At 40.8% G+C, this 21,967-nt stretch overlaps 1 protein-coding gene across 1 annotated transcript in view; it reads right to left on the minus strand.

Moving 5' to 3' along the window:
- Positions 1–10,586: 10,586 nt before the first annotated feature.
- igsf5a (immunoglobulin superfamily, member 5a) overlaps positions 10,587–21,967 on the minus strand; it is a gene marked incomplete at both ends in the record, with an annotated part of 42,174 nt that continues 30,793 nt past the window's right edge. The window contains 2 exons of the mRNA XM_080435980.1: positions 10,587–10,720; positions 15,238–15,289. Of these exons, the coding sequence (XP_080292106.1) occupies positions 10,587–10,720; positions 15,238–15,289 (186 nt within the window). The remainder of the gene's footprint in view (positions 10,721–15,237; positions 15,290–21,967) is intronic.

Consider the following 21,967-nt stretch of genomic DNA (forward strand, 5'->3'; position numbering starts at 1 on the left):
TTTTTAAACTAGCTACTTAGAAAGAGCCTTTCCCTTTTAAATTCTGACAAAGTTTTTACCAATGGCCAATTTATGAATAAACACCGACACTCGATGGTAATTAACTCGAGCCGGTAATTATAATAAGAAGAGAAAGCGAGATTAGTTAACACAAATCTAGGCTAAACCAAGGTAAAATTACGTCAAAACTGGACTGAGATTTATTAACTTTTGTAAGCTTGTTATAATCTCTAGTATCCTCTTAGACCGTTTATTAAATCGTCTAGGAGACGAGGATCTCCAAAAGTGAACCGCTACTGTAATGCTTCAGCTCACTTAGAATCCTAAAAAGCTAACAGATCAGATAAAGAAAAAGAAAAATACTCGTACTTTTATTTTTCAAACTGGTCCGTAATTTAACTGGTTTCGTGACGATTGCTGAGTGAAAGACTGGGATCGTGTTTGGCCACAGATAGACTAAGAAGCAAAAGACAGCGACAGAGCTGTGTGTTTTTTTTTCTCTCTGGTCAGAATGCACAGAGCTCATTCACAAATTCTCCAGCAAACGCCATTTTGAATTACGTAAGCAGACCCCGCCCGTTGGCAACGTGACAGCACGTACCACGGACACTAGCAGCTTAGGACTCCTCCTCCACCAACTCTGAGCTCCACAGAGCCAGGGAATTGAGGGAAAGTGGGCTTCCTTTGTGCGGGTACTTCTTGGAGTAACGCTCCAAGTATCACTCACGCTGCACTGTCAATCAAGCGACAGACACCCTTATGAGTTAATAACTATAAGTAAGCCGTTGTTAATTTTGGTATCCTCTGAGACAGTTTAATACAGTCTCATGAGAAGGGGAAATTCGAGTGAATCACTATTATAGCGCTTAATAGTCACTTAGAATCCCAGTAAAAGGCTTACAGATCAGACGAAGAGAAAGAGAATAGCCAAAGTCGTATCTTTCTTCTCTTAAAACTGATCCGTAATTTAACTTGTGCCAAGATTGCTGTCTGAAGGAAATTCGTGTTTCTAACACAAACAGCCACGGGCCCGTACAGCCTGCTGACTGACCCTCTCGTGACAATTCAGTTGGCGCCATTTTGGATTGCGTAAACACACCCCTCCCCCGTTGATAACGTCACAGCACGGGCAGAGGCTTTGTGGAGCTAAGAACTCCACCCCCACTACAGCCGAGCCCCAGTGAGACATTCACTTGAGATAAAGATCTGTTGTGGTGACGTTGTGTGAAGACAGACTGGTATCCAGTGTTATATTTAGAGGTTGTAGCTATGAACGGTGCGTTCGAATCGGCGAGAGTTTGACTGTGAGTTGACAAACAAAACCGGAGTGACAAAAGTTTCATCTGGGTCATTTGATTGACAAATCACAGACAGAGCCTGGTTGATCCAAACCCAACGGACCATATTAATTTTCTGAGTTAAAGTTTGAGCTCGTTTTAAAGTAAAGGGTTAATAAGTTAACTGCTTAATTCGGAAAGTTAATCTTAGTTCAGAATTGGAAACAGATTATTAATTTTTGTTCCTTTGTAAGAAGAAACACAATAAGTCTGAAGATTGCAGAGTATTTTCGGCTATAATTCCCGGAAATTTTTCAATGTTCCGGTTTCTAAAGATACTCTGCAGATTGTTCACGTTTATTCTGAAATTTCTATAAATGGATAGAATTTTTTTTTTAAAAAAAAATAAAAAAAAAAATTGATTTTTTTTTTTTTTTTTTTTTTTTAGAATTTGGATTAAACAATTTTTTTGGATTAATTTTTAGAGATTGAATTTAGTTAAAGTTTAAAAAAAAAAAAAAAAAACTTTTTCTCACTTCTCTCTGATTAGTTTTTCCAGATTTTAAAGAAAGGTTTTGTTTCCTCTCTTCTAATCTCGGTTATTTTGGGGAAAACCCAAAGGAACCTTCAAAGACTTTTCTCTCAATCAAAGATACTTTACTATTCGAACCGAATAAACGTTTATTTAAAAAAATAAAATAAACTAAACTAAGGAACCTGGGATTAATAATCCCTCTTAAATTTGTAGGTCTCAAACAAAGCTAAACACCTCAAAATAATTATCAGGGAAACCTTGTCTCATCTTCACACGGCCTACTAAGTACAATTCCACTGTTACTTCACCAGTATTGCTGCATGTACCACTCCTTCTAGTTTTGTCCAAAGTAATAGCTAACACTAGCTGAACATATTTGGACCAAATACCGAACCCTAGTAGTCGCTCCTTTCGCCCTGTCCATTAAGATGGCCTCTGTGAAACAGGTCGATGAGCTACAGGACAAGGTAAAGGATTTGGAAAGTAAAGCTGCTTTGCTGACAACAGCTGAGCAGGAAATAGTACAGCTAAAAAACCAAATTGCCACGATGGAATTAGCCGTAAAACAAACTCCACCTTCCCCCAGCGCAGGGCCTGGACAATCAGGTCCCGCTGACGCGAGGATAATTCAGCTAGAAACAGAGGCGCTCGACCTTCAAGACCGCCTCTCTGAAGGACAATTAGTGAAAACTAGACTAACCCAAGCACTCCTGGATGTTCAAACTGATAACACTGACTTTCAAAGTCAAATTAGCGACCTGCGGAATGACGTAAACGTCGCCCAGGGTACGGTAACTGTCAGAGAACGCCTCATGGGGTCCTTAAGGGCGGAAATACATGGTTTTACACAGGAAAGGCAGGCATGGCATAAATACATCTCAGAAACGGACACTCTAATTGCAAAATTGAGACATGATCTGGAAGTCTCCACACACCCGGTCACTAGCCTAAAAATTGAAAGCCAAATTGCCAGCCATGACTTGACTAGACTAGCACATAGGGACACTGTTCTCCCGCCAGGGAGAGAAGTACTTCCCCCGTCAGGCGGAGCCCCGGCTTCCCTACCGGGGATCCACCCTATGTACACTAGCCCAGGTCACGCTCTGCTAAATGGTAGTCAAACCTTTCCAAATACGGGGAGCACCCTCCACCCTCGGTAACACCAACTGTCCAAAGGTATGAGGCGCCTCTCCCCTCCGGGCAAGCCGGCCTGAGCCTGCCGGGGCAAACCCAGCCAGTGCCACACGGTACAGGTACTCCCCCAAGGTCAGGAAACGGAACGGTGTCACCACGCGCTAACCCAGCCGGTCAACACCTAACCACTGACGATCTGAAAAAACTTGCTAAATTTATCCCACGCTTTAACCCCACAACAGATGGGGACGTGGATACCTACACCTATTTGGAGGACATTGACTACCATTTAGAAGAATATGCCCCTGTCACGTCTGAAACCAAATTAAGACTCATTACGCTAACCTCCAACCGAGAGGTCAGCAGTTTTGTTAGACGGCAGACAGAACAAACCCGCCAAGACTGGCAGGCTATACGTGCGGCAATTATCGAGGAATTTGCCGACCACCAAAGCAAGAGTGGTATTACCGCCGCCATAGGAGTTCACCACTCAAAGGACGAACCTATTAACGTATACTATGCAAAACTGCGTAGAGCGTACTTTGGCGATCAAAATCTACCCAATATGGAAGAAAACGAATACTTTAAAGCCTTGTTCTTAAGTAATTTGCATCCTTCCATTAAAAAGCAAATTCCCCTTGGGGTCGAACCGAGACATACGCAAGCTAACAAGCTCCGCAACCTGGCCCGAGAAGCGTTCGATAGAGATCGCACTAAACCCCAAGCCCATACGGTATGCCCAATAGAAAGCCTTGAACTTGAGGGGGGGCACCCTCGCACAGACAGGTCCAACAACGGACCGAGTGACTACCCCTCACATCAAGAGCAAAACGATTGGGAACAATATGAAAGGCAAGACGACCGTGGTCAGTATAGGAGAAGCGACCGCCAGTCTCCCTCCTGGAGCCGACCTCGCTCCCCCTCATACGACCGCGATCGTCCCTCCTCCCAAGATCGTAGTCCAGACCGCGGTCGCTCGCTCTCACGGTATAACTCTGGGACAAGACCTGGATTCCCTGAGTTGGTACAACAGCTCCCAGCTGAAGTCCCCAGAGAATCACGATGGCAAAGCCCAGCCCGTGACGACAAGAATTTGAGAGAACCTAATCACTTTGTTCCAACGTATGCTTCATATGACACCACTTCACAATAGTTCGTGTTTCATCTAAAACATAAGGGGGGTCCGGTATATTTTTAACTTTTTGCGCATAGGTTTCTCAAACTTTGTGTCAAATGTTGAAAAATGGTTTACATTATCATTCATAAAACGTGACCAACCTAAGGGGGGGGCACGATGATACATACGTCAGGGTTACCACGCCAGACGTGGTGGCCCACAATGACAGCAACCCCGACCTGTATCTTGACACCAACACGGCCCAAGCCTGTTGGAAGTAGGACTACCTTCCCACCACAAGGTGGGATGACCGCCGTGTGTGTTGTATTTTGTTTTGAAAAAAAAAAAACCTTTATATACATTTTGCTTTGGCATTTTATTCTTACACTTTTATAGACATTTTTCTTTTGCATTTTAGTTTACTTTAAGTCAAAGGTAATTTTGGGTGCAATACCCGCCCAAACGGGCTCTTGTTTTACTGTTATAAAAATCCCAGCATGCGATCTTCCCCGTTCCTCCGGAAAGGCAAGCAAACTAAAACTTTAGCGCATACTGAGTGTGGCCCTACTCAAAACCACCTGTTAGGTTTCAAAGAAAACCCTGTAGGTTCAGTTAGATGTTGGGCTAATGTCTCATTGGCACTATGTTTTTGTTTTTTTATTCTTTCTCTGTTTTTCTCTTCTACTGGGCCCCCATAGAGATTCAGAACCCCATGTAATACCCTGTAAACACTGGCCTTGGCCAGAGTTAACTCCCCCGGTTCTAGGACACAGACGGTCCTGATATCAGCATGGTTTTATTGATTTCTTTTTGGCCCCATTAGAACCTTCTTAGCCAACAGCCAAGCCCGGCGGGCTAAGAACCCCATAGAGAAAGAACACCTTCTTTTCCCTCTCTCTCTCTCTGTCCTTTCACCTCTGTGCCTTTACGTAGGATGCATGCCACTAGACTATAGCAGTGTCGCCTTAGGGTTATTGCCAAGTCTAATGGTGGCCGCCCTAGAAGGCCAGATGGAATGTGTGCCACGCTGTGTGTTCTCTCCCTGTTATCCAGTCGCTGAAATTCTGGTACGCCAGCAGAAGACCCTGGACCTGCGGTCCGACCTTCGCTGGCCTAAATGGGGGTTTGTAATCGACACGGTGATAACAGCGAGAGACGTTGCGGACAAGCCGTAAAATCCAGACTGCTCACCAAAGAGCTGTGTGGAATTTCCCATTATCTCTCCCCCATCCTGACATCAAAGATGAAGACAACAGATCAGGAAAAGGGGGGGGAGAAAGCCAGGCCAACCAAATGGCCACATACACACACACACACACACAACTTCCCCCCTCTCTCTCTCTCACACTCTTTCTCCCTCTTTTTGAGCGCATGGAAAATTATGTTTTCACCACAAAGAAGACATTACACGTGACCTCATGGAGAGACATGTGGACAATAATGGACAATAATGTGAAAATGTAGTACTATGCTGTATTTCCAAATGTATGCCTGGTGTTTAGAAGTGACCGGGGCCTGACCCAAGGGGGGCCCATGGCTGACCTGGGTCATAAAACCACACGGAAGGGTTCTGCTTCCCCTCCCGGTGACTCAGAGTCAGCAAATCCCACAGCAGATAAGGATTTAGCATAGTAATGACATTTGACCACACTTCAAAGACATTTTAGGGTATATAGATCCCACACAGACCCCACTCTTTGCTAAAAGCCGCCAAGGGATGAACCACCCCCTGGCTCTCCCATCACCAACCAAGGACGAGGAGGGTTAACCAGCCTTCCCAGGGCTCTTCAACACGGAACCACCAAGGAGGAGGTCGAGGTCCAGGCCACTGCAACCCGCAGCCGCGGCAAGAGCAGAGACTGATCAGAAGGCCTCCGCTCCACTCATCTCCATCGCACACGCACCCGAGCCGTGAAATGCGCCCTTCTCCAAGAGGACATCACCGTGGTCAACTCGGCGACCCGGCCTCCGCCACCGTCGACGCCAACTCAGTATTGCCTTTGCACTGAGATTCCCGAACTCTGAGACCACTCGCTAGAACCAGTGCCAAGTTGGGCTTTAAAGCGCGCCTGTGTACCTTTCTCCCGAAATCCAGAGTCTCCGGACTCAGGCCCCTATCCAGGGTCTAAAGGTGTGTTGAACCATTTTGATTTGTGCATTAATCTTAAGGCGACGTTACTGTGTTTACAAGAGAATATCTGTTATAGTTGAGCATAGCTCAGAAGGTTTTACAATAATGCATCCCCAATGCGATTCCTTCTTTTACTCTCTGTGACTTTTTCTCTCTCCTGTTTTCTTATCTCCCCACATTAACTCCATACACAACATAAGTTTCTGTTTCCCAAGCGTTGCTTTATAAATACTTGTAACGGTGAAGTCTGAATAAACTCAATTTTATTGTAACAAGGAAAGTAATGATGTGTGGTGTCTTTTGTCCGACCAGTTAAAATGTATCTCTCTCTGATTAAACAGACATTTATATAAACCTGTCCAAGAACTCACGTTACATTACAGTGACGTAAGATTCAATAATAATAATATATATATATATACCTATATGTATGTATTATTATATTGTAATTGATTCATAAATTATATTTATATGGTTTATGAGCTAATTACGTCCTGTGTTCATATGCTGCGATCTCATCCAGTGTCATGATCATTACACACACACACACACACACACACACACACACACACACACACACACAGAGCAGTCTTACACAGCTAGTTTTAAAGTGCACAACTACTGGACCATTTTCATCCCCATTTCTTAAGCCTGATTTATACTTTTAATAGAGAGAAAGAGAGATCAACCAGGTGCTCAAAGGAGATAAAAATAGAGTTAAAAACATAGATGCTCATAGGTGCTTATAGGATCAATGGGAACCATGACTTGAAAAAGAGAAAACGAGCCAAGCACTAAAACATTTACGGAGGAGAGGGCATAAAATCAATATACTACATATATTATATATATAGTACTACTATATATTACAAAAAAATATAAAAAACTAATATGATTAAAATACATTGATTTTGCGCCCTCTCCTCCGTTCAGTTTGAGTGCTTGGATAGTTTTCTCTTATACTTTTAATACTTTTAAACAAAGTCGTATAACTTATATTTTGCCTCTTTTAGCTAATGCTTGAAAAAGAGACATTGGTCTCAGTGTATCTTGGTTAAATAAATTGATTAGAATAAATGTCCACTACTTGCAATCGTAACAGGCTTTTTTTTTTCTCCCTGGGAAGTAGGCCAATAATTACATAATAATCACATACTAACAGTCCAGTTCAATGTAAAATCTGATATCTGGAAATCGATTGGATGTTTTCAAAGTTATATAAGCAACACAATGCACAATAAAAAATAAAGCTATATTGGATTTGGGGGGACTGGCCCAAAAAAGGTTGAAAAACACTGACATGGACATTTAAGCATGCACAAATGGACCATTTGGGTCGATTTGTACACTGTCAGAGTGACAGATCTGAAAAGGTCCATTTAACTATCAATCATTGTGTTGAGGACCCCCTTGCACCCCCTCTGACCCCACTTTGAGAACCACTGATCTAAGAAGGTGTTTGGAGGTAGATCTAATTGCACTAGCAAGTCTCCAATGTTAGGCATCCTCCTGTAACCTGAACAATCAAGAGGGTGCTGAATGTTTTGTCCAGTGCTGGGTCTTGCGCTATTAGGCGCCAATACAGTTTTTTTTATATTTTTCAAATTGTTTGCCTAGATGTGAGTGCAGTATATATAACACATCGTATGGGTTGGATGGATGTAGTCACTTTAGGAGTAGGGTGTAAACAGTCCCCTTGGGTTTTATTCAATTGCATTTGGTGTTTATCATACTCATTTTGAGATGTTCATTTTGAACTGTTTTCATTTCTTTTCACTAGTTTCATGATCATGTCAAAATCTTTTCCACATAATGTGAGGTAGGAATGTTTTTTTCGTGGGATTGATTGTCCCATTTGCTGTACAGTGGAGGGGCTGGCTTTGCTGCCCATACTAACCCCTTTGATTTGTAGATACTCTGTTCTTGGAACACAAAGTAGTTGTGGGTGAGTAGACTCTCTGTCAGTTCAGTAAGAACATGATTTATTGTCCACTGCATACTTTGATGTATTGTTTCTGTTAAACAATACATATATACAGAAGTGCTTCCAGAAATCGCTTCATTTGCATTTTTACCACAGATTTTCATCACAACTTCTCTCTAGCCAGAATGTTAGGTTCGCTGAAGTTCTGCCACTGGCCTTATTATGGGCCTGATATATATTTCATACCTGCGGCTCATATTCTGACCTTGCGTGACCGTTCAATCTGACTTTAAAGGCCTGGTCTCAAAGTCTGAAATTAGTGACATTTTGCACATTTGAACTTCCTTTAACTGCCCTGTTATTGACCCAGAAAATGAAGCCCTGAAATTCGTTTCTTACTAAGAAGCCATGGAGTTGAAAGATAAAAAGAACACGTTTCCACTTTCCTGATGAATGTCTTTTCTCTTCACTTTGAGATTATAGTTATTCTTCTTTTGAAATCAAGCTCAAGAGTGTTATTTACTGTATAAGAGCCAACCTCCTTCGTGTACTGCAGATGAAACAAAAAACAGACACAAAAAAACCTGAACAATGAGCCTTGATTGTATGCCCATATGAATACAATTCAAACAATACAAAATAATCAAATTTTTTCACATGTATTTATTAATTACTTGCCTTTGTGTGTGTGTGTGTGTGTGTGTGTGTGTGTGTGTGTGTGTGTGTGTGTGTGTGTGTGTGTGTGTGTGTGTGTGTGTGTGTGTGTGTGTGTGTGTGTGTGTGTGTGTGTGTGTACGTGTGCGTGTGTGTGTGTGTGTGTGTGTTTGTGCATAATGTGCAAGCGTGCATGCATGCGTGTGTGCATGTGTTTGTTTGTTTGTTTGTTTGTGTGCGTGTTTGCGTGCGTGTGTGAGTATGTGTGTGTGCATGAGAGAAAGAGAGAGACAGAGAAAGAGAACAGTGGCATTGTGTGAATTACTTTTGGGGAATTGACAACAAACAAGTGGAATCTAATAACAAGCACAACATTTATGAAGAAAAAAACACAAACCAACAAACGTAGTTCACATCAATAACAGCATAGATTACGGACATGATGGAAGGGTAAGAAAACACACAGTTGCAACAGCAGAAGCAGTAAGCCCGGGTTTTAAGAAACTAGCTGCAGTGATGCCTCAGAAGGCAATTTGAGGCATTGATTATTCCATTTTAAATGCATCTCTCATACAGCATTGAGCGCTCTGGCAACTCTATGGGACCAATCAGACAAGCTGCAGTTCCTGGAATCATTCCCCCACCCAGGTATATACTGTATATGACCAGTGGTGGAAAGTAACATTAAGTACATTTACACTCAAGTACTGCACTTACTGTAAGTACAGTTTTGAGGTATTTGTTTTACTTTAATTGAGTATTAAAATGTTTCAATACTTTATAGTTACACTTCTACTCCACTACATCTCAGAGGAAATTATTGCACTTTTTAATCCACTACAATTATTTGAAAACTTGAGTTACTAGTAATTTAGCTGATTATTAGTTATTCCAAAACATATATTAAATACTTAAGCCCCATTTTATACTTCATTTATTCGAAAATAGCCGATCAAGAAGCTCACAACGTGTCACATCGCGACACGTTGTGAGCTTGTAGATCAGCTATATTTTTGAGTACTTTTACGTTGATACTTTAAGTATATTTTTGCCAATACTTTTGCACAGTACTTTTACTCAAGTACAATTTTGAATGCAGGACTTTTACTTGTAATAGAGTATTTCTATATTGTGGTATTGCTACTTAATGTACTTAAGTAAAAAAAGAAAATCGGGAGTACTTCTTCCACCACAGTGTGACATATTAGGCAGACATCGACATCTTTCAGTTTGGTATGAAAGCCCGTCTAAGATCACCAATGCAATCATCAGTAAGAATATCAACCGTATCAATACGTATGACCAAGTATTTGAACGAGTGGTGCAGTTCATTAATGACCTCAGGAGCCACAGCTTCTCATCAAGTCATTCCTTCAGTTCACATGGCTATATTATGTTGACTTACGGGAAGAAAGACAATTAAAAGTTTGAATGCAATTGCACCATGTAGTGTGTTCAATAAAAATAAAATAAAAGATAAAAAACAGAAATAGCAAAATGATAGGAAAACATTTCGATACATACATACAGAATTCAATAAGTTACAATTGATGTGTACAGCAAATCATTCATAAACTACACATACCATTTCACAAAAGTTACTGTTTAGTGAAGTAACTATAACTGTAGTAAAGTAACTGTTGTCCCCCACTCCACGCCGGCCACTACACCAACAAACAAACCCCGTCCCTGACCCTCTGTTAAGTCCATGATGGTGCAGTTGGATTGACATGCAAGGACCAAGCCCACAACTTGGACACAGCGGCAGCTCCCTGGGAGGCGGAGCTGCCAGGGCGACAGCCACGCCCCCCACTCTATGACTTCACATCCTGTTTCTTTTTCTGGAATTTCCTGAACTGCGACTGGATGGCCACGGCCGCCTTCTCCGTCTCTACGGCGCCCATGTCGATGTCAAAGTCTTCAGGTACGACGTCCTTCTTCTTGTCATCTGCAGGGGGGAGTGGGGGTGAACAGGTCGTAAGGGCCCTGCATCAATTTGTGGTCATTTATTACGATGTAGGCTTTAATCACTTGAACCCCAGAATCCATAATCTAGGGGGAAATTATCCGATCTACAAGCTCACAAGCCGTTACGTCGCGACACGTTGTGAGCTTGTAGATTGGATATTTTTGGTGAAGACATTGGTGTAGACAGAAAAAAAACAGTCCAAGTACAGAGCCAAGTCTAGAGGGTTTAATTGGTTAAACCTGAAAATTATTGTTGAATGAATATCAATTAGATCATTATTATTTGTTTTGGTACTGAACAAGTACCAAATCTTAATTACAAATACCACACAGTATTGTACATAAGGCGGCTTTTAGCCAACTAGTGCAGGAACTGCGGCAGGATGACAGCATACTACACTACAACTTTGTATCTATAACGCAGAGCCACACAAATCTATGACGATAATGAGAATTAAACTCAAGTCTTAAGCAAATCAGAGGATAAACTGGTCTTGTGAATGAAGGCAGAAATTAAATGTACTATAATCTCCCATATTGTGTGCATGCGGGCATCTTCTCCATACAAGCAGCATTGACTGCATTGCCAAAGATCTCTTAAAGTATTCACGCTGTATATGGTGTCACTTTAATCCCCCTATGTAAATGACAATGGGGCATGCCACACTGGCAGGATATTATACAAACAACTGCCTACAAAAGTGGATCTAATTGAGGTAATGTAGCTACATTTGCCAGACCTGGTTTCAATAGCAGATAGAGATAATCCATCTATTGGGTGCACTGCACGTAGGCTGTATTTTACACAAGAGCAAACACCATAGTTTACATGCAACACACAGCACACCTTCAATTATTCCTGCTAATCCTCTACGCATGAAATTATAGAAGGTTATATATTAAAGGGTTAGTGACTGAATGAGATACAGTACTAGTCTAGTACATACATACATATAAATAGATGGAACTTGGTGTCGAACTATAACTCCTTAGATGAATTACTATTTCTCAATCAGTAGCATAAAGATTGGTTTGCTTGCTCTAGATTGCTTTCGATGGCTGCGGGTCCATGTCCGCCTGACTAGATTTTACACCATTTTGTGTTTTCTTCAAAACACACTTTTTGCTACTACAGATTTCTTTTCCAAAACTCACACAAATCGTTACACACCATCTGTGTGTGGAGTCATGTCATGAAGATGTATCAGTCAGATTTGTTCATATTCGCATTCCGATAGGCTATGATTCAGACTTCCAAATTTGCGAAGAATCCCACAAATCATGAACAGCGTCTGATCACACATTGAGGAGCCTCTAAACAACACACAGCCAAAAGCGATTTCACTTCGACCCGTAGGGGGCACCATAAATGCAACAAATGTCACAATTTGATTGATTTTGATATTCCACACCGTTTGACTCACAAACTTGTGGGCAGGACCTATACTATATTAACATTGGCCGGCGGGTGGGCCTCTGACATCATGACCTCTGACATTTGTGCACGCACGCACGTGCGCGCGCGCGCACGCACACACACACACACACACACACACACACACACACACACACACACACACACACACACACACACACACACACACCCTTGTCCAACATCATTCCAGCTGTACATACCTGCTCCAGGTCAATGCCCTTTATGCCACAGGGGTTACAGGGATTAATGTGCTCATGAATCAATGAGTTTGCCAAAACGTATGATGTGATTATTTCAGTGAAAGGTTTGTGAAGATTAAAATAGGGCCTAGTATGGCTCTTTTCCACTACAAGGACTAAGTGAACCATGCCATGCAGTCCAACGTATTTCACAGGTTCTGGATTTGTTCTGGAAATCCAGAACTCAGAACTGATACAGTACTTTCAAAAGTTGTTAAAAAGTGTGAAAATAACTGATCTACGAGGTCACAGCACGTTGCATCGCAATGCTCTCTTTTTTTTTTTTTTTTACTTATTTTTTAAAATTTGGAGTAGCCAATAATTTTTTACCCATTTTTCTCCCCAATTTAGTAGTTATGCCAATTGATTCCTCCTCACACACATTTCTGTGTCGTCACTGCTGTCGTATCCTACTGACTCACCTGCCAGTGAGGAGCCCCCACCAGGAGGACGTAGAGCCTTCGTCCTACTCCTCCCGCCCAACACTCCCCGCTGACAGATGCCGCCCCAGCCTGTAGGAATACGTGTAATGACCGATATCACCCTCCCCGTCCGGCTTCCCTCCCGCGAACAAGGGGCCAATTGTGTTTGTGTAGACGCTCGACAAAGCCAGTTGCACCATGGTGGATTCGAACCCACAGCCTCCGTGGTGGTGGGCAGGGACTTTACCACTACGCCACCCGAGCGCCTGGGGCAATGATTGCTTTTAAATTTGCTTTATTTATGAAGGACCACCCTGGTTCTGGTTATAATAGAAATGTTAACAACAACAAAAACTATCAGAGAACTTCACAGGTTCTGGAAAGTTCCAGGTTATGGGAGGTTCTGGGTTACCCTTCATAGTGGGAAAGAGCCATTAGGATTCATCCAGTTAAAAGGTAGGTAATGATTGATGATGGTGTAGTGGCCTATAGGGATGGGGAAACCACTTAGTGTAAAAACGTCCTGCTGAAATCCAATTGGCAGCACTATATGAGTTGCCCTCAGATTCCCGACCAAAATATTAACTAATGAATAGCAAAGGTTCACCATTAACTAATTCAATTAATGGGTGTTGTGTCAAAAGTACAGGAGGACAAAGCATATAGCACGATTTGACTGGTTAAAGGAACACATTACAGTCACAGTTAGGTCTGGAAAACCATCAAAAAGAACCGATGACTTATAACCGAATAATCGAGAATTTGGTTATTAAGGTTTTGGTTCGTACTGTATATTTTTTTGCATATTTATTTTTCTTATCAACGATTAGACATGAAAAAAATTGAATAGAATATGTATAATCGATTAAATCAATTATTGTCATTAAGCACTTAACCCTGTATTGTACTTGTATAATTGTTGTGTAATTTTTTTTTGAAAATAGCCGTAGTGATAGCCTGGCATGGCCAGATTAATATCACTGCGTAGGGCTATTTTTTTTTTTGCACTGGCAGATTCGTCTGGTTTCCAGGCTAGCATTGTGACGCGTTGTGAGCTTTTTCACTGTTATTTTTCATAATCATAATCGAGGCACAGGTTTCAAATACTTGTGATATTGATCACATATTATTATGTTGTGAGGCACGTGGAAGGTGACATTAAGCGATACATTTGCTTTATAATTGTTAAATTAAAGGCACCAACATATGATCACTATACACACTCACTCCTGCTCCTTTGTTCTGAAATGGTTGAGGGTGGGCAAATGTCAAGCAAATGTAATTCAAGCCTCAATCAGATTCAATAAAGCAGCCTAAAATCTTGACTCTGGCGCTGGGTATTTCCCTGAGGATTCAGCATGAACCACAATACACTTTATCATCTGAGTGGCTGAGGCAGGAATCCATTTCAACACCTTATCTCAATAATGTTATCAGTATAGGCCTGGGGAGTTTCCAGGTACATGGAAGGGGGACTGAATGAAGCTAGTTAGTTGTAGAAAGATGGCCGTAGTTAAACTGCTGAATACAATGTGCCTTGAAAAGGTTGGAAATTACATTTCCATGAAACAGAATTTCCTAAATTTAAAGAAAGACTGGGATATTTGTTGTTTTGTGTTAGAAAATGGGGAACTCTGTGATGACAATTTGACAATGTACAGTGTGTTTGTGTAGTGTTGCTATCCACTAATTCTATAAAACAAAAACTAAAAAGATCAAACAAATCATAGCCCTCTCTGCGAGGAAAGAAGTTGATCACTTGGTCATCCCCTCATTCCGGCAGGATGACAGCATACCACACTACAACTTCGGAATTTCAAAGGAGCTTTAAAAAATATTTGGTCAATTATGATATGAAAATACAATGGACCAGTTCAAAGACTTTATGTGAACTGAATGTAACCATGATAGTGTGACTCTTTTGTGTTTTTTATCTCACAAAAATGAAAAGAGATATCTGTTAGGCTCGGCAGCTTTCCATCATGTGATATGCTAGAATAAAATGTGAGGGTTTTTTTATGTTTCAGATTGTGCTGTATGTATGTTTCAGTATGTTTCCTCATATGAATATTAAAACTACATTTTAACTGTAAAAAAGGTGTCTTTCGTGTCTATAGCATCACTGTCATATTGTTAACATTGTGTGTCAGCAGTGTGCAGAATATTACAGACACTGCATTTATATTACAGTACGGGTATACTTTTTATACAAGTGTAAAAGTAGCCTGGCTCCAGCCGCTGAATCGCTAGGCACATCCATTAAAAACAATATTCTTCCTATTCAGGGTCTGGTGACACTGTCTATCGTGGAGGGTTTCTCGGTTGATAATCGAAACTGTTAATTCAGGCTGAGTGTCATGGCTAGTGTAAAAGTACAATTGTTTTGTTTTGTTTTAAATACCTTGTCCTGTGGATGGTTTGCTCTTTCCAGTCATTGCTCCGGCTCCTTGTCTCTGCAAAGGACAAAGAAAAGTGGGAAAGGAAAGTGGGTGGGGTGGGGATGGGGGTGGACAGAAAGATGTAGTATTCAGCAAACCACATTAATATGATAATAACACCACTTATTTCAAGCTAAAGTAACAACTTTTAAACTTAAACAAATAGTTTATCTATTTTCCCCCTTAACAGCTGCTATGAATAAATAACGACGCATTGCCTTTGAGATGCGTTGTCTCTACTGGAGGCAACACATGCTTCATTAGAGACTCTCTAATTTCATAGAACATCCAGCACTGCTGTTGTGTGCATCTAGGGAGGCCTGTAAGGCACATACAGTACTGTTCTATAATCCATGTTTCTGCAGCAGGGACACGCAAGCACTTTCTGCTGTAGCAACTCTCCTGCCAGTTCTCCCTCAATGGCTCCTCAAACTTAAGCCTGATTCACACTTCATCGCACGACGAAAATAGCCAACATACAATGTATCGCATTGCGAAAATTGCAATTGCGATTAGGCTTTACAAGAAAAAGCAAGCAGAAGCACGCAACTGCTCAGAAAATGAGACAGCTTCTAGGCAGGGTCACAGAAAAGCTTTTTTACCCAAAGATTTCTTGTTAAATTTGTTAATTTGCAAAAACGTAATTTTGAGTTATACATATATAACGCGCCATTGGATAATGGATGCAGAATCCCTCTATTCTCAGTTTGGTCCCCTCATCAATATGACTGTGAAAGTGTTTTACATATGCACCTAAATAGCAGAGAATGCCTCTATGTGGCTAGACCTTTCCATCCTGCTCCATCTAAATTATTAACACTGTGTTTAATTAGTTTCAAATAGTTTTTGTTTGTTTGTTTGTTGTGGTGTTTTATTTTTTATGCAAGTAGGAAGAAAATACCACAAATCTCTCCCATTTTCAGTGTGCCATTAGGAGGGCCAATTGTAGTTAGGAAGAAAAAAAATAACTTTTGCCATCTGTTCATCTATTTGCATGGAGAAATCAAAGGGAATCAGTGCCACTGGGATTCCTGGTAACATGCTGATTGTCATCTGCTTGTATTGTGCTGTGGTACTTCACACTGGGGCAGCAATGATTCCACATCACACCTCCAGCACTCCATGGTTCTCACTGTGGAGTTAGAGGGTACGTCAATGAATTTCAATGAAGTGAATGGATTTCAATGAAACGAAAGTGGGATGAATTTGAATGAATGCGGAGAGAAGTCGAGACGAATGCTCTATGTTGAATCAATAGCCATCAGGACATGTCCTGATCTTGATCAATATCTCCGTTCATTTGTTCTCTTGTGGTCTACCGTATATTCCATTGAAGTATTTTTTCCCATATATCAGCCATGTGTTCTCCTCTTTCCCTCTAAACATCTCAGTTTCTTCTCCCTGTTTCTTTCCCCTTTCCTGATTCTTCTTCCAGCCCATACTGTAGCTTCGAACGACCATGTCATATTTAAGCAGATGGATCAGGGCTTCAGGCCCATAGGAATATATGACTGGTGCTTATCCAAGTTCAAAGACACAGCATATTCTATCAATTTCCAGACACATTTCAGCCATGGCTGAAAAAAAAAACGCAGTCAAGCCAAGGCTACTACACCATAAGCACACGACTATACAATAATGCCATAGGTTATTAACATTTTAATAATGCACATGTATTGTTCTAGACGATTTCGTTTTCTCGATATATATTCCTTTGGAACTGTTTCATGTATTCTATTTTTTGTATGTTGTATGTTTGTCCCCACAGGAACAATAAAGCCTATCCATTCCAATCCAATCCAATCCAATCATCAGTAAAGGCAGGTGCTGCAATATGCATGCATGTGCTGTAAGGGTTCATGAAACCTCAGCCCTGCTCTCTAATGTGTGGTGGTGTTTTTCTAAATGAGTTTGTCCGTGTAATAGTTTAGTGTCTGTTATGTGGCAGAGATTATATTTGTGTCAGGTTGTTGATGTCTCCTCATGTAATACCAGCTCAGGAAATATGTCCTCAATATCTATCTCCTACCGCTCACTCCTCACCTCCTCTCTCTCCCTCTCTCTCTCTCTCTGTCTGTCTGTCTGTCTGTCTCTCTAACACACTTCTCTTTCTGCCTGGATACAGCTGGGGGTTACATAATCACAGTTTGGTCATAATGTGCAGTGGGCAACGGGACACACATTACCCACAATAACAAAAAATCAGCTTCATTTTTTTCCACTCCTGTGGAGCTCTTAGCTCCCCGATTGCAGCTATCTCACTGTTTTGTGTTGCTTAATGACCATACAAAAAAAGGAGGGAAAAAAGGAATGAAGAATTGTATGAGCTTCATAAATGAAGTGAATTTCAAATGAGCCATTTTTCACAGCCCATCTTAAACTCATGTCCTGTGCTCTGTCTTGGCAATGCCCACTCCCTTTCTTTTCATAGACTTCCACGGGTTGAGAGGAAATTGTTGCTGTACAATTTTACATCCTAAATAGGAATTATGTATGGTAGAAAAACCTTCGCAGTCTGTCTTACTTGGTCATGTTTGAATGTCTAAGCAGCTAATTATTATGTCTGTGCTGTTTGCTCTGTATAGTAGAATAACATTTCCCAGTCATACAATTCTAACATCTCTGAACCGTAGTATTTCTAGACTTGTGAGCCAGACAACTATTTCACAATCTCCGAATGCTATATAGAGTCTGGAACTACACCTCCCACGAAAATACATCTTAAAATATCTCCACATAATTCCATTTCTGCTAAGCAGCAAACTATATATGCTTAGATGATTTTGATGTATAATCGGATAAAATTGTTTCAACTGTAAAGACGAAACAGAAGTGGGAGGGAAGCGTCACATCCGCTTTATTGCTCGATCATTTTCAGAGCTTCCGTGCTTCAGACTGTATGACGGAAGCATTTGAAAATTGTAGGAGGCAACAGTCTGGCTCGCGAGAATACTGTTACTGCTGCTGTTCATTGCATTTAATCTCATCTGCAAATAAAACTGGGTAAAATTGAGGATTTTACATTACAACTTTGTTTATCCCAAGGGCCTATATAGCTCAACCTCAACAGTAATATATTTGTGTAGCAGCATTCATGCCAGCTTCAGTGAGTGATTTAGGGTACTAAATCACCAACATCTGAGTTCCTCTGTGTCACTCTCTTTCTCATCCACTTTTCATTAACCCTCCCACTTGTCATTGTCACCAGCAGTGACCTTGACTTCAAGCCCATCTCAATCTTAGTTATAGGGTCATGCATGACATGATGACTGGCATGGGACCCCAAGCCAAGCCTGGATAATCTAGTCTGTCGTTACATTGATTAACGCACACCAAGGACATCACAAGAGTTCAGCACACTAGAGAAATCATTATTCATCATCGAATATTATTCATCATTCTGTTGAGACAAAAATTAAGCTTAGATGCTATAACAATGCAACTAACTTTTGGAAGGGGGAAAAATGGAGAGTCAACATAATGCACCCTAGTCCCACAGCATTATCATTAATCTTGGATCACAACTTTTACTACATGTCCTCATCTTTAAAAAGAAATCCATCCCCTAATGTGAAGGCTCTATGATTTTATCCCAGAATGCATAAAATCTCAACTCTGCAGTACCCATAAAAATGTATTGAGCTGAAGCCATTAAATGGGAAACTTAACTTAGACCTGCTGAAGCATCAACTAGACCAGCATTCACTCATGCGTGTGTTAAACCGATCTATACAGGCAGTGTAAAATAATTGATACGTTTGCCTCAGCAACATAGCATTCCCTACGATGTAAACAAACAGACATAAAAAAATATTGTATTTCTAATATTACTATGTATCCAAATAAATGTGTAATCATTGATGTCTGTTTGAACTGTAAATTAATATGACTGGCCACTAGTTTAGGTTTTCTATTTATTTCATATCTTATCATACCTATGTTGAGAAATGGTGAGAAAATGTACGCAGTGTTTTGACAAACTGATAGCAAGCATAACACATATTATTTTAGCCTGATGTTCCACATAAATAGGCATACACAAACACTAACTAAAACTAACAGATTCTTCCACTGGGCTGCCAAGCAGCACAGCCGTTCATTAGGAACTTGGCTGAGGGGATATCATGCTATTACTAGCATAATACCTCCCACACGGGTCCATCATGTGCCAAGTTAAACAGTCAGAGGGCACATACACTGTTCAAATCCACGTATTCTTTTAATGCCCCCCTGACTCCTGGAATGCCCTTCAACACATTTGAAAGTTTGTTTCAATGCCACCGTTTGCACAGTTCAAATCCATCATCACGCTTCAGTGTGTATCTGTTTGTAATAGTTTTTAATCTACTTAGAATTTAATTTGTATATATATGTTAGTATCTAGCTCTTTTATATTTGTGTCTTCCTGTCTATGTTTGATTCATTGTTTGATGGCTGATGTTTTTTATTTTGTTCGCTCAACGTCACTGTAAATGAAGGTAACCTCAGTGCCTTTTGAGCATAAGTAAAGGTTTGAATGAATGAATTGATACTGAGCACCCAACACATAACTCCTCTGACATACTGTACAGAGTTATGTTAGGCTAAATTCTAAAATGTTAATTTGGAATTTGTTTCCGTATTATTCATTGCAGGTGCCTACTTTGCAGGATTGGCTGTAGATTGTGAATTCCACAGCTCTGTTCTCTAAATGAGGTTTGATTAAGCGGGCAATATTTTGTTTGCAGAGCAGTGATGAAGTCAGAAAATAAAAGTATTTTAATACAGCTCCACCGTTTATTTAGGCTGCCATTTCCAGTTTGATGCATTTCTACAGTATCTGTTTAGAGTGCAATACCTGTTCAAAAATGAAGGGGTTTTGAAGGTGTTGGAAGCAAAAATGTGTTTGCTTCCTTTGGCTTCAAATTAGAAGACATAAGTAATAGAATGATTAATCTAAAGTGGTTGTGCGTTCAACATAATTCCCAGACATACACAACATTCACTCACAGCAGAAACCTTCGCTGGGTAAATTCTGTGTTGCCTTCTCTCCCTCCTATAAGAGGTGAATTAATGCATGATCAGTCACACTGAAGGCAAGTCCACACTATGCTTGTTTGGCGCACTCTGCAGCACATTGATCAAATCGGTCTAGGTACACAATACACCCTACATTCTTTCAGCCTGACTTAGCTGCCGATACTACCCAAAGCCACGTCAGCTTCCCACTACACTGGACACCTTAACTCTGTACGTCTGCCCTAGAACTAGACAACCCATAACATGAATGGATACATTTCATATACTGTACATTTTTTGTTCAATCAACAAAAAGGAATAGATTGAAAACCATTTATTTATAAACTGTAAATACAAATGTGATTATTACAGTATATTTGATCTTGGCGCTCTGCTATATATTACTCTGCACATTAGGAGAAAACCATTTGAACTCCACTATGTTACTGTTTAACTATATACTGTAGCATATTATGTGCCATACAAATACAAAGTTCCATTTACAAGCAACAAAACCCACCCTTCCCTGATTCTGCAGACTTGGGGGGTTCACTGCTAGGCTTTATTGTATTATTTGGTAGGTTATGACCAGTGGTGGGCATCGGGACAATCAAGCTTAATCCCGCCCCACAGCCGTTCCAACCTGACGGAGATAACAACAGTAGCCTATATGAGGTGAGCTAAAAGACAAGCTGAAATTAAAAAGATGGTTTTCACACCTTTATAGCATATCCGTGGTCATAATGGGAACATAGTTAACAATAGATGCCAAAATTTGAAGGAAAGAAATTAGTTTTTTACATTTTATATCAAGTCCCAAAAAGTTCAATCTTAATTGCATCCTAATCCTATCAAACAAAAACGTAATGCGTGTTTACATCGCCTCGTCCGAACCAATTTCAATCAATAATATGATGGAAAGCACCACTTAAGGGCGGTGCTACTCTGTTGAATGTTATCAAAGATGGTGGCGATCTCTTTTTTTTTTTAACTTAAAGTACACTAAAATATCTTTTTGAAAACATTTCAGGTGAGAAATAGGCAAAGCAGAGCAGAAACTTGATTCAGCGCTTTCTTCTTGCAGTGTGCAACACACTGTGTGTCCCATTAGCCAGAGGGGATGGGAAGGACAGCTCGCTGTGATTGGCTGAGATGCACCCAGCACCTAGGAAATACATCACGATAATGGTCGCAAAAATCCATTTAGCTGGTCTTTAAATACACGGACAAATTGGTCAGCTGCTTGACACATCAGTGTTGCAGACACATCACATATACATCGCCCACATACTAGTGTTGCGGCTTGTAAGCTACGCGTCATCGATCTCATCAGCATAAAACGTGTGTAGCCTACAGTATATTATTCTACTATCCTACTATAAAATGAAGAAACATCTGTCTGTCTGTCCGTCTGTCAGTCTGTCTATCCTTCTGTCCGTCTGAACTATTACATTCTTCTTGCACAAGGGCATTGATCATTGGGCGAGGAAGCCAATTCTTAAGCTGTGTTTTAGCTGTGGGTGAAAATTCTCTAATCCATTTTCTCCTGAGTGGGTTGACCAATAGATCTCAAATTGCGCATTGTCCATTGACCAACTTTTAGCTGTTTATTAGCATTTTTGTGAACTCACAGATTGTTATGGGTGGAGACAGGGGGAGTGGCTGACGGGATCAGTGCCAGGGTTAGTTGATGGC

The sequence above is a fragment of the Gymnoscopelus braueri genome (assembly GCF_963280865.1).
Source record: "Gymnoscopelus braueri genome assembly, chromosome: 8".
Classification (NCBI taxonomy): domain Eukaryota; kingdom Metazoa; phylum Chordata; class Actinopteri; order Myctophiformes; family Myctophidae; genus Gymnoscopelus; species Gymnoscopelus braueri.